The sequence below is a fragment of the Mustela lutreola genome, chromosome 7 (assembly GCF_030435805.1).
Source record: "Mustela lutreola isolate mMusLut2 chromosome 7, mMusLut2.pri, whole genome shotgun sequence".
Taxonomy (NCBI): Eukaryota; Metazoa; Chordata; class Mammalia; order Carnivora; family Mustelidae; genus Mustela; species Mustela lutreola.
Window position 1 is genome coordinate 121,605,440 of NC_081296.1, and position 13,816 is coordinate 121,619,255.

Below are 13,816 nucleotides of genomic sequence, written 5' to 3' on the forward strand. Positions count from 1 at the left end.
CTGCTGGGTGGCTCTCAGCCGCGGCCACCACCACCAAGTCCAGGTCTGCAGGTTGTGGGGCTTCAGAGATCGCGGATGTGGGGAGCCCACTCAGCACCTGGCCCCTGCTGGGTACCTAGTGAACCTCAGCTATTATTACCACCCTGGTTCAGTGAGTTCCGGGCAGCACCAAGTCTCTTAGGTGTCGCTTTGCTTCTCTGGTTCCACGGGACTCTGTTCCTAGGACCAGAGAGGAAACAATGCCCCCTGACGTCACTGATCACTGAGATCCATCTCGGGGAGGGCTGAGCTTCAGCCCTGTACCTAGTTAGGATTCAAAGCCCTTGGGCTGTAGCTGAGGTGGCAGCCCCAACTTCCCAATGTGCCTGTGGCTCCAGGCCCATTGCTTAACCTCTGCCTAGGTCAGATTTCTGTCAGCCAAATGAGCATGGTAGTGACCTGCCTCCTTACCCCCTACCCCGCCATGGGAAGTTTACTGTGTCCATCTGAGGGAGGGATGGCTGTGAAGTCTAACGTCATTCAGAGAGGCTATGTCCCTGTGGGGTTTTTCTCGTGGTGGTGACATGGGGATGTGTGGGGGTGGGGGCAGAGAGCCTTCTCTTCCAGACAGAGCTACCAGGGAGTGACAATGGAGACAGAAGTATAGCATCCTCACCACGGAACCCTGGGGAGTAAGAGGTGAGACCTGTGGAAATCCTGCCGAATTCCACCTCTTCCTTCCCTCCCTCACCTCATACAGCCCTCCTTCTAGAGCCATCAGAAACCCCATCAGCCTGATTGCAGTTTCTAGCTTCATCCCCCATGCCTAGGCGTGAGTTTGGAGCTTCTCACTAGGGGCTGATGTAATGTCTTTGGATCCCACGCCCTCTCACCTGGTTTTCTCAAGACTAAAGGTAATTAGGCACAGGCCAGGCTGGGCTGAGGGAAGCGGCCAGTGGCAACGGAGGGCCATCCTCCAAGTCTTTCCACTCTGCTGACCCGAGAGCCTGTGTGGAAGTGGGGGCACGAGGAGGGCAGTTCCCTTACATTTTCTTATGGTTTGGAAATGCCCGTGGGGCTTGACTCTTAGGCAGCAAGCTTGTCCTGGCTTCCCACAGAGGGCATGACCCCTGGATCAGCCTCATGATTCCTGGGGAAACCAGGAATGGCTTGGCTTGACAGAGATGAATCCTGGCCCCTCTAGCTGTCTAATTAAACTTCCCAGACAAGAGACACCCAGGAGAGCAAGGCTGACCCACGGCTCCGGGGCCAGTGGCATCTCCACAGCATCTCCTGTTGTTCTCGACCACCACCTGCCTCGGGCCTCGGATTCCCTGCTAGTCTTTGTGAGACCCTCTTTGTACACTCTTTCCAGGGTCCTCTTCTCGGTGTGGCTGTTTCTGGACTTGTTGACGTCCCCTCACGGTCTTGTTCGGAGTGAGCAAGAGGGTACTGCGGTAGCAACCATGATCCTTCTGCAGCAAGGACTCATTAGGCTTTTCTTTCTTCATTTTCCTTCATTCCAACAGAAACAGAATGAGCCTCTCTTACATGCATGGTTCAGTCCTGCATGCTAGAGAAACGGGGGGGGGGGGAAATGAGTACTGCTGATGGCGGTGGTTGGGGAAGACATGGGCTGTGACCTCACCTTTGCCTGAGTCCTGTGGCTGCTTCATTTAGAGTTGGGGACCTAATGTGGGCCAGGACCCTCTGTGAGAGCCAGAGTCCAGTAGCACCAGCAAGAAGCAAACTCCGTGCTAACTCTGCCCACGTCCAGGGACCAGCCTGCCCAAAGTGAACTCCCAAGTCCCTTCCAGCATTCTGGGCCCCAGCAATACCGGGCGGCTCTTTTTTCTGGAACACATCAAGCTCTGCCATCCTCTGGACCTCACTACTCCGGCATCCAATACCTTGCCCTGTCCTGCCTCTTAAGAATTTATTCAGGGCGCCTGGGTGGCTCAGTGGGTTAAATCCTCTGCCTTTGGCTCAGGTCATGATCCCAGGGTCCTGGGATGGAGCCCCGCATCGGGCTCCCCACCCCCGCCGCCTGCCTCTCTGCCTACTGTGATCTCTGTCTGTCAAATAAATAAATAAATAATCTTTAAGAATTTATTCAAAGGTTTATCCACCTTCTGTGAGAAGCCTCCCCTAAGACTACCTTGTAATGCATTATTCCTTCCTTTGTAATCCCTGCTCAGTTTATGGGACATTTACCCACTTGGAGTCTGCTCTGTGCCGGACACTGTGTGGAGCCCACCTTGCCTTCTGCTCTGAACACAAGCGGTTCACATCGGATTCTCAGTGCCTCTGGGGCTGGGGCCAAATCTCTGTGATTTCTGTGTCTGTGTCTCACCACCGTGTTTTGCACTCTGTGAAAGTGCAAACGGAGAGATGTCTTCTAGACTGGGCTCTGCCCACTAATTAGTCGTGTGGCCTCGGGCCAATCTTCCAGCCTCTCTGGTCTCCTTTCTCCCTGACAAATAGCTGTGATGATACCCATGGTTGTTCAGGGGACAGTGAAAGGTCTGGAGAGAAGACTCCTGAAAGCTGGGAGCCCCAGGCCGGTGAAAGATATGGGGGTAGTTGTACCCCCATCCTTCCACTGGTGGCGGCGGCGAAGCCGAGTCTCAAACCCTCCGCTCTCTTCGAATGTCAAGTGCACCAGCTTCCAATCCCTCCTCGGGGCGGGCCTTTGGGCGGCTGGGAATCCTAGGCTGCGGAGGATTCCGGGGCAAACTCCAGACTCTCCTCCCGCCCAGCCGTCCCTTCCCGAGGCCTCGCAGAACACACCTTAAACCCGGCGCCAGAGCGCAGTTCCAAGCGCAGCCCAGAACTGCAGCTTCGCGGCGCGGGCCCGGGCCGGGGTCGCGCATCTCCAGCCGTGACTCAGGGCCGCTCCGGCCGGGGGTGCGTGGAGGTAGGCGGGACCCACCAGGGCCGCGCGGGGGCAGGCGCCGGGCGCTCGGTCGCTGAGCTGTGGGAGCAGAGGCTGGCTCTGGCCCGTCGCCATTCCACCGCGGGCGTCTGGCTCGCGGGGCCTTGCTCCAGCGCCGCTTCGCACCCGCGGTGCTCCTCTACCCGTGCGCCGCGGCCGGGGCAACCGGCGGGGGCTGGAGCGCGGGGCGGGCTCTGCGCGCGAATGAATGGGCGCCCGGGGGACGCGCGCGCTCGGGGCTGAAGGGCATTAGGACCGTGAGGATCGCTCCGCGCTCCTGTCTCTCCCTATCACCCCCCACCCCCCACCTCTCTCCCTTTTCTGCTCTGCAGGACTGAGCAGCCGGGCGCGAGCGAAAACAAACAGCTGGGGCTGCGAGCGCCCCCACCCCGGCCCCGAGAGCAACCGGCCCGGGCCCCCACTCGGGGCGCCCGCCCGCCCACCATGAGGAAGATCCGCGCCAATGCCATCGCCATCCTGACCGTAGCCTGGATCCTGGGCACTTTCTACTACTTATGGCAGGACAACCGAGCCCACGCAGCATCCTCCGGCGGCCGGGGCGCGCAGAGGGCCGGCGGGAGGCCAGAGCAGCTCCGCGAAGACCGCACCATCCCGCTCATTGTGAGTACGCCCTGCGCGCCGGGCGGCCGGCCGGGGAGCCGCGGCGCGCGTCCTTAGCCCCGCGCGGCTGCAGAGGGCGCGGGGCAGGGGGCTGCGTGCCCGCCGCGCCCTGCCGGCTTTGTATATGTTGGAGCATTCCTGTCCGTTGTTATGGCAACCTCTGTCGGGCCAGCCGGGCCAGGGCGCACGGATGGAGGGAGGGTGACAGCGGATGGGGGCTGGGAGAAAGTGCTGCAAGTTTGGTGGGCCCGGCGAACGCGCGCGACTGGGAACGTGGCTCTCTCAACACTGCGCGGGCGGAGCCAGGGGCTGGGGGTCGGGGGCCGGGGACAGTACGCACCTCGCCCGCCCCAGGAAGGCAGCTGGACCTTGCGCGTAGCGAGCCAGCAGTGGGAACCTCGCGCGGCTGAGCGCGTAGGAGGCGGTGCGCAGCCCCTCTCTAGTCTCCGGGGGGCAAAGGACGTGGGGTGGGGGCGTAGGGTAAGGCAGGGTCGCTAGGGGCTGCGCCGGGCTTTGCGCCCCCTTTTCGGCTCGGATCAACTTGAACTTGCTTCTCTCGCACGGAGGACTCGAGTTCCCACTGCACCCGCGGCGTTCTCTGGGTCCGGGAAAGGTCTCTCTTCCTGTATGCGCCCTTCACCCCAACACGAGGATCCATCACGACTGGCGAGCTGGCAGTGTGTGCGCTAGGGCTGGGAGATTCCCTCTCTCGCGTTCAACTCCGCGATGCGCCAGTGGGGAAACAAAGGTGGCGGAGCACGGCGGGGGCCTCCGCGACGTTGCCGGGGCCCTAGGCGCTCCGGGGACTTGGGCTGGGGCGTGCGGAGCCCCCGCCTCCCTGCAGGGGGCGTTGCTGTCGCCGCCTCCGCCGGGGCCCCGGGTGACAGCCCTGTGTAGCAGGGGCACCTGTTGAGGCGTGAGGCTCTGGGACCCGCGGAGAGGCGCGGTCGGGGGACTGCGTTCTTTCGACAAGAGCCGGTGGTGGGCGAGAGCCTCGGGCGACCCTCGGAACAAGCTGCTGCGCTGGGGCAGCTCTGCCAGAAGAGGACCAGGAGGAGGGAGAGCAAAGTGTGGGGCCAAGGAGGGAGAGTAGAGCTGGGTGGCCATTCGGATGGAGAAGATCTGGGCCTGGGGAGGGAGGAGTGCGAAGCTCCTCTGGGAGGGGAGATGCAGGTTCAGGAGGTCGAAGGCTTGTGTGGAGTAGAATCTGGGATATTTCTGCAAAGGCAGCTGAGCCCCAGGAATATGGTGGAGGCGGGTGTCAATGTGGAAATGTTCACATATTCCCAACCTGCCCCAGATGCCGTGTCTTGTCAACCCCCACCCCGACGCTCCCCACCTCTGGAAGACGTAAAAAAAAAACCCCTGCAGGGGAACCGTATTTCCTAGCTTTGCCTCTGGAGACCTTGGGGTTTATGGGTTTTCCCCAGCCCCCCTCCCCCAACTCCCAGATCCCTGTCCAGCTGAACTCTGTGGGTGAGCCTGATTAGGTGGCGTGTTCCCTTCTGAGCCCAGGGTCCCTGTCACTAGGAACTGTTTCCAGAGCACTTGAGGATGTTTGGACGGAAAGGCTGATGAGCATAAATCCTCCAGTGTAAAGACTCCAGGGTATTGGGATCTGGGCAGACTGACAGAGTGGAGTGGGAACTGGCCAAACCAGTAGTGGCCCCAGACCTGCAGGGAGCTTGTGCAGGACCCATCGGAGAGACCCTGTTCTTACACCCTGAGAGGGCCAGCCCGGGTCTCAGAGTACGGGGCTTGGATCGGCCGGGGAGAGACAGGCTGGCCAGATGTTCTGTCCTTTGCTCTGGTGACGCTCTGGTGATGTGTGGGGAAGAGGGTCTGAGCTGGAGCAGGAGGGGGGAGGGGAGAATGGAAGGGAGAGAGGAAGGGGAAGGGAAGGAAGAGAGCCCAGGGAAACTGTCGGTGGGAGTGGAGCTGGAGTATGGGTCTCCTCACAATTGTCTCTCCTTCAGAATCCTGACCTTGCTCTTGGACCTATCCTCACTCCTCCTTGCCCTCCGAGAGCTGCCAGGAGGGCCGCTCCGACCAAGAGCCTTGGAACGGTGAGGGGGGGGGGGGCACGGGCTCTGCTGGAGGCCCCCACCGAGTTTTGAGGGGAGGAAATTAGAGGTCGTGAGGGGGCACCCATGAACAACCTCCGGCCCTCTGCTTGTTCCCATGGGGTTCGACTTGCTGCAGATTGGAGCAGGGCTGTGAACTGGAAGCTAAGTTTAAAGTGTGAAGGATTATCAAGAAGATCCTGGGATCCAGGGAGTGGAGGTGCAGGAAGAGAGGGAGAGTGGGAGTTTGGGGGAGTGAGCCACAGCCTCTTGTCCGGCCACCGCGGGCCCTGGCCAGTGCTCTCTCTGTTCTTCAGTTTTAGCTCTGTTCTGCTGTGTAGACATTGGTCCCCAGTCACACACCTCCCTGGACACAGCCTTGCATTGTCTTCCTATCTTCCAAGGTATTTCACTTCAGGAGGGTTATTAGTCATATAGGCTGTCACGCAGGGACTATGCTGGAAGCTTCTTACATCTCCATATTGATGCACACAGCCAGACTTAATAAGTACTTGTTAGGCGAATGAAGTAGGATTTCTGCCCGTCTCTGGGAGCAGCCAAGCTTCACCACCACCACCCCCCCAGGTCCCCCATCCTAGTGTTTTTGTTCCTGGCTCCAACCTGAGCATAGCTAAGGAGGTAGGGGAATGCATGTTCATCTCCCTGGGGGCTGAACCCTATGTCCTGCCTAAAAGAGGCAGGTGCCTCTGAGGGTTGCTTTCTCCCGGAACGCTGTGGTGAACCTCTCACTGGTCTCCCTGCCCTTCTAAAACATGTCTCTGTCTAGTTGGGCCAGGACGCTGCATGTGGGTTTTCAAATTCTTAGGGAATGATGTGGCCAGCGCTGCTGACAGAGGCTGAGAAAATTCAGACAAGCGTCATCATCACTCCCCTGGGGAATTGGAGAGCAGAGCTGGGAAAGGGAGGGTCTGCCTAAGAGCCTGGGCCAGGGGGGGCAGCTCTGCCTTCACAATGTCTGGGCTATTCGAAGCTGGCCAAGTTGCTTCCAGACCTTGGAGGCGCTGTTTGGCATTGCGGGGTGTCGGCATAGCAACCGTATGGCCCGGATTTCTCAGGGAGGTCCTGATTTTTAATATTCTGTCCTGCTGTCAGCCCATGTGTCACAAATTTTGATGTGAAAAATTGGTTATGGAATGTGTAAAACTACAGGGAGATACTGACTCCGTCCCTAAGTGGCTGCTGACGATGTGGCAGGACTCGTGATTTTTCCATGCCGTTTTTTCTGAGCAAGGCAGTGGATTTGGGGAAATCCACTTGAATCTACATTGATGCATGCTGGCCCTGGACAGCCGCTAAAACAGGCGGCTGAGCAGACACGGCCGGCCTTCGATCCTCAGACCTCGCAGTCGGGAAGAACATTTGTGATTGGTTTGGCACCCAGGTTTTCCATATGCTAGTTCTCTAAGAGGCATGGGTGGGATGCTAAGGTGCTACACGGAATTTCACTTTGCAGGCATATTTTTAAAAGACTGTCCATTACGAATATTTTCAGGAAAGGGGTACTCATTTGCAACATTGCCTGTTTGGAACCGTGAAAGTCTTGGGCACGAGGTTTTTTTTTTGTTTTGTTTTTTGATTTGGGGTTTTTTTTTTTTTTTTTGAGATTTTATTTATTTATTTGACAGAGATAAAGAGCACAAGTAGGCAGAGCAGTAGGCAGAGGGAGAGGGAGAAGCAGACTTCTCTCGACAAGCAGGGAACCCGATGTGGGACTCCATCCCAGGACCCTGGGATCATGACCTGAGTGGAAGGCAGACACTTAGTCAGCTGAGCCACCCAGGCGCCCCAGGCACAAGTTTTCTTATCCTCCAGTTCGAATCCTGCTGATGATTACGGACAAAATATTTGTATCTCTGGACCTTGGTTATTTTATGTCAAATGGGGGTTAAATGATTTCTAAGGTTTGTTGATCCTTAGACAAGCTCATGAAGAGCTTCATTTCTAGAAGCAAATAAATTGGCTTCAAGGGAATTTTCCTGAGGCGCGTTGTGAGGTTTATTGCTTGTGGAGGGACAGGTCCCTGTCAGGATGAGGTCCTGCAGTGACCCCCGAGGCCTCGAAGGGATCCCTGCTCACCGAGCAGGAGGGGACACGGGTGACAGATGGCTTTCCTGGTGCTGTGCCCTGAGAGTGGAGGCTTCAACAAGATCTTGATGGGTTCATATTTTATTTATCATGTGTGCATTTCGGAACTGTGGAATAAGGTTTGCCTAAAAGACAGAAAATGATTTTATATTTCATTTGTCTAGGTGCCACGCACAAGACAGAGGATGGGGAGGGAGATGCATGTTCACCTGTACCTCCCCTTGCCAAAGGGCTCAGATTGGGAAGCACCTGGTCTCCTGTCACTTGGGTCCCAGCCTGGGTCATGCTGAGACCTTCCTGTAGGACTTGGGGACAGAACAGAGGCACCAAGACTGGTAAGGGCCTGAGAGCCCAAGAGTCACCTCCCTGGGAGGCCTGAGGCCCGAGGTCCCAGGATTCTAAGGTGCTGCTCACTCTTCAGATGGGCGCCAAATTTCTGTGCAGTAGCAGTAGTTCCCGCACTGGCTGCTCCAGGCCTTGGGCCTGGCTTTCTTCTCTGGTAGTCGAGTTTACCAGTTCTGGGAGCAGAGGAAGCCATTGGGTCTGGAAATGCCATTTCAGGAGATGTGGAGGGGTGCAGGCCAATCAGACAATTTCCTGGGTGCACTCGCAGACGGTGTGCAACGGCTCTGGAAATGGCCTGCAGGGCCTTGGTGTCTCTCCTCTAAATGGACACTTCTCTTTGGTCCCTACCTGTCTGGCCTCTGTCAAGGCCGTTACCTCTGTGTGATATTTATGGAGGCTATGTTCGCTGGCTACTTCTATGGTAGATGTCTCACAAACTTCAACCTCTCAGATTCCCCTCAACAACCTGACGAGGTAGGTGCCATTATCAGGTCCAGCTGACATATGAGTAAACCGTGGCTTACTTATCCACAATCAGGCAAGTAAGAAGTGCCTTTAGAACGAGGTGTTTCTGCCTGTGAGGCCCAAGCTATGTCTTCTTTCCCCTGAAGCATCTTTAGGGCAAGACCAAGGCTGATGCCCCAGCGTCTCTTTCCTGGAGTACTTAGATCCGCGTTGTGTTGACTCCAGAAACATTTGGTGGGGGAAGAAACGCAAAAACCATTGAGAACAAGATGTTAGCAGTAGAAAAGTAGGATTATGGGTAATCCCCCCATCCGTCTTTTGGCTTTTTCAACATTTTTTTTAAGTAGGCTCCATGCCCAAGGTGGGACTTGAACTCACAACCACGAGACCTGAGCTGAGATCAAGAGTCAGATGCTTAACTGACTGAGCCATCCAGGTGCCCCTCAACATTTTTTTTTTTTTTAAGATTTATTTATTTATTTGAGAGAGAATGAGAGGAAAGAGAGAGTGTGGTAGGGGGCAAAGGAAGAGGAAGGGAGAAGCCCAAGCAGACTGTGTGCTGAATGCAGACCCCGACGCGGGGCTTGATACTACGACCCCGAGATCAGACCTGAGCTGAAACCAAGAGTCGGGTGCTTTAACTGACTGCACCCCCCAGGTGCTCCTTGACGCTTTTTGTTTTTTGGGTTTTTTTTTAAAGATTTTATTTATTTATTTGACAGACAGAGATCACAAGTAGGCAGAGAGGCAGGCAGAGAGAGAGAGAGGAGGAAGCAGGCTCCCCGCTGAGCAGAGAGCCCGACGCGGGACTCGATCCCAGGACCCTGGGGTCATGACCTGAGCCGAAGGCAGAGGCTTTAACCCACTGAGCCACCCAGTGGCCCCACCTTGACGTTTTTTATAATAAACATCTTTTAACATTATAATGACAAAGCCCTTTGGGATAATTATTTTAAAATGTATTCAGTGTTGAATAAAATCACTCTCGACTCCTCGATGGAAGTAAACTTCTTAACCACATCTCACACTTCTGACTCCCCCATCAGTGCTCAGCATTGAGCCAATGGAAAAGGCAAGAGGTTTATGTGACTTATTCCCTAAGGCGTGAAGGAATAGAACTGGGGTGAGTGGATAGAAGTTGCAGTGAGAGAGGACAACGGTCACTGAACCACCCATCTCTGGAACAGTCCAAAGGATGACCAGGGTTTCTCTTCACACCCCCTGTCAACGGGGCAGCAGTTTCTTCGCAGCAGTTGCCGGGGGATGAGAAAAGTCTTGCTGTCTGTCCATCTCCTAAGACGTCAGGCAGCTCTGTGATGGGGTTTGAAATAGGGTTCAGTTCTTACACCACAAGGGACCTGGCGCTGTAGGGAGCAGGGCTGGCTGAGAACACAGAGGCCAGGCCAGGGAGGAGGATGATTGAAAGGCCCATAACAGTCAGCCATTGTGCGGTCCCCTCCCTGTTCCTTTGGAGCCACCAAGCAGGCAAGCATTGCAGGGCGAGGTTGGTTGGAGGCAAAGCCACGAAACAGCAAACGTATTTAGTGTCTTTCGTGCTCCTCGGAATGAGGCCCACAAAGCTTTTCTGCCCGACTGAAGCCAGGCCTGCCCATCTCCCCGACACCCTGAATTTCAGCTATACCTTAGAACAGTATCTGGCTGGAGACAGTGTGACCACCCGCAGGATTTTTGTGAACATATTGGAATAGGTAGGAGTGGCAGCCTGGAGTATTTTGGAACTCAGGGAGCAAATGGGAGAACGCTTTTCGATTATACTCCCTAGGCAAGATAAGGCTCAGGCCACATTTGGGAAGACATGGAGACAAGTCTGTCCCAGGGAGAGCCTTTCAACTCTTCTGGACCCATTAGGAAGAGCTTCAGGTGTGGTTTAAGGGCCCCAGTGTCTCTTTCCTGCCATTCCATGAAGTGAGGTGTGGCTCAATGTACATTAGGAATAGCATGTCCCAGGGCTCAGAGGTGGGTGACATCTCTTGACACGCTCAGAGTGTGACACCTGCCATTAGAGGCCCTTGAAGGGTCAGGACCTGGCAGAACAGAGTGGCCTGAGATGGAAACAGGTGTTGGCCACAGGGGAATGAAAGTGTGAGGGGATGGAGAGATGATGTGGCATGAAAACCAAGTGACCCACTTCTAGGGTTAGTCTTGCCCCCAAGGGGTGACGTTTTCTTAGGTGCGTCACCTCCCCTCTCTGAGCCTTAGTCCCCTCCTCGGTCAGATGAGGATTGAACTATAGGACCTGTGAGGCGCCTTTCAACTCAAACCATCTTTAGCTTTGTTGACCTACTTCTGAAGAAGTGAGGTGGCCCCAAACCAGGGCTCAAGGTCTGCTAGTGCCTAGATGAAAGAGAATAAGGCCATAAGGTGAGGTGTACAAAGAGCCAGACCATTCATGTGCAGAAGAGCATGAAACCTTCAAGGTTTCATAAGGAATAAGCTGGACCTACTCCGCCCCTGTTCTCTTCCCTTCGAACGCTGTCTGATGGAGCTGCCCAGCTCCCTCTCTGCTATACTAGAGGCCTGCGGTATTTGTGTGTCTGGGGTTGCTCACAGACACTCATGCAGGGGTGTCTGTGGGTGGACTTCAGACATCTGGGCCATCTGGGGAGACCAAAAAGAAAGCACAAAGACCCCCGAACAGAGAATGGATAGTCCTGCGTCCTTGCACTTGACTCAGAAGACAGGAGTGGTCATTGCCCTTAGGCCCCAACCTGGAAATGAGCATCATAAAAATCAGTTTAAGGAGATCAGGAGGTTGGCCATCTCCTGGTAGCCTTTCGCTTTTCTGGGGTTACAAATCCAGCAGATTAGAAGAAGTGAGATGAGAGAATTGCTAGGAGCTGCGGCTACACCGAGAAGGGACGACAGTTGACAACAAAGGAACCAACCAGGAAAGGCCATAGGAGTTTGGAGCAGTCCCCCTCTTCCTGAACACACACACACTGGTCAGAGTGCTGATGGCATCATTATTCCTTCTCTTGACAATTATTTGTCGAACACTTACTATGTGTCAGGACTGTTCCAGGCTCTGGAGATAACAAACTGGGTAAAAGGTCCTGGTCTTGACAAGCTCGCATCCTAGTCTGGGAGAGACAGACCATAAACAGATAAATATACAATGCATTAGGTGTGGAGTGGGGGGCAATACCATGAAATAAATACCATGAAAATAAAATAAAGCCACAAAAGGGGACAGAGAGACGAGAGAAGGATGGTCAGGAGAGGCCTCTCAGATAAGATGGTGTTTGAGCTGTGGCATGAATGGAAAGAGAGCCATACGGGCATCTAGCGGGAGAATGTTCCAGAGGGCCAAGGCCCAGGGCACCATCTCTGCAGGGTGTGTGCCCGGGGCACTTGGCTGGGGCAGGCTCAGCAAGGGTATAAGTGGCCCAAGGTGGAAGTCTGGGTCATTAGGCCCGTAGGCTGTGGGGAGGAGGCTCAGGAACATGTCCCTGAGTCATCAGGAAGTGATAAATTACACCCAGTGTACAGGCTGGGTACGTCAGCGGACTGTCATTCCGTTCAGAACATCTTCCAGAAATGTGATCAAATATAATGGGAAGTGTTGATTCTTAAAGAGGTAACTAAGTTCTTCGAAAAACAGTCTATGGCTGGAACACTTCATTTCCTTATAAAGTGAGATCAATGAGGTACTTGTGTGTGTTGTGTCTCTGTGTCTCTCTCTCTCTCTCTCTCTCTCTCTCTCTCTCCTGGTGAGGGGGAATGGAGGGTGCTGGTGCCTGAAGAGATTTAAAAGACAAAAGATAATGGGGCCCTTGTTGAAATAGGAGTGAGGCAGGGGAGGGGAGGGCTCTGTCTCGGGAGGGCTCTGTCTCGGGAGGGAGAGTTCTGTGTGGGAAGAATTCCTCCATAGGGTGGTACCTGGTCGAGTGCCCCTTTGTTTCCTCGTCTGCTTCACTGCATTCTCCTCAGGTGCATTGTGCATTTGGGACCCCAGAAAGGATGTTTTCTGGCAATGCAGGAACTTGGAAGTCTTGTCCTTGTGTACAAGCAGGTTCCCTTTCTGTACCGGCAGAACCCCGAAGGCGGAAGCATCTGGGGCCTTCCCTCAGACATGGCATGGGCCCCCGAGGCCTGGCAGGATCAAGGACTCCACATGACTTTTTATCAGGCAGGCAGTGGAAGAAAGGGGCTGCTTTCAGGGGCAAGACTGCTCTGCCTAGGCCTGTCTGAGACTGTGTCCACTGATGTCCAGGTGGCTTCCCCAGTGCCCTGGTGGCTGGTATGATAAGGCTTCATGTGTCCCCGGACAGCCGCCAGCGCTGTCTCTGTAGTTCAGGTCACACACCCTCAATTCCAGACTGCTGTCAGTCATGCCCTTTCAGTGGCTGCTTTTCAGAGTTCACATTTTCATCCCTTTATCTTCTCCCAGCAGCACTGGCTTTTCGCTTCTTTTAACCAACTGTTGGGGAGTACTTCTGACATTCCAAGGTCTTTCATCTCAAGGGGGTCTGGCCCAGGGAGGCCACAGCCAGAAGGGACCCATGTTGCCAAGTTGTCAAGTCTTCAGTCGGTTTTGAGGGGTGGAGGGTAGCTTTTGGCACCTCATTTAGCACGTCTCTGACCAGATTCTTTGCTTAGAACCGAGCTTTTCCCCTCCAAGTGAAGTTCCTCCTCGCAGGGTTGGAAGGGGAAGAGGCTGAGGGGAGTAGGAGAGGTTGGGGGCGGTATCCAAGGGTTTGGGGTAGAGACTTGCCTGAGGCTCAGGGAGAAAGAAGATGTGATCCATTAGTGATGTCTGAGCTGGTGTTGATGGCTTAAAGGAGTCAAGTAGTAGGATTGAGCCAGAGCCCCCAGATAGTTCACCAGACCTGAGGCCAGAGTGAGAATGGGAACCCAGGGAGAGAGCACACACACTGCAGGGACCAGGGAAGATGATGGAGGACTTTGGGGAGCCATAAGCCAAAAGGGATGTGCCAAGTAGAGCCTGGTCACAGGGGATCTGGTGGAGGGTGGCCCCTGTCCCTGGTAGCCAGAGCGCTGCGTGGTCCAGATGTGCACTGACCACTACATGGCCACAGCCACATGTGGCTACTGAGCGCTTGACGTGTGGTTGGTACAACAGGGGGAACTGAGCTTTAATTTTATTTAATTTTAATTAATTTAAAGTGGAAAAGCAAACACTCATTTCAGTTATTGGGCAACTTTTAGGAGTGTTTGGAAGAACTGAAGTTTGTGGAATCTACATTTTGAACTGTAAAGTTTATGAACTGTCAATATGGAGCAAGTATTTCCAGCAAAAATTTAGTGTCTCAGTTGAAAT

The 13,816-nt window shown here is 54.8% G+C and overlaps 1 protein-coding gene across 2 annotated transcripts in view; it reads left to right on the forward strand.

Annotated features, from left to right (window-relative positions):
* The first annotated feature begins 2,773 nt into the window (after nt 1-2,773).
* Nucleotides 2,774-13,816, forward strand: part of GALNT16 (polypeptide N-acetylgalactosaminyltransferase 16) — a 93,377-nt gene continuing 82,334 nt past the window's right edge. The window contains exons 1-2 of one of the 2 annotated variants that reach the window (XM_059182431.1): nt 2,774-2,896; nt 3,247-3,535. In XM_059182431.1, the coding sequence (XP_059038414.1) occupies nt 3,359-3,535 (177 nt within the window). In that variant the 5' untranslated portion in view covers nt 2,774-2,896; nt 3,247-3,358. The remainder of the gene's footprint in view (nt 2,897-3,246; nt 3,536-13,816) is intronic. The other variant, XM_059182432.1, reaches the window with a different exon arrangement.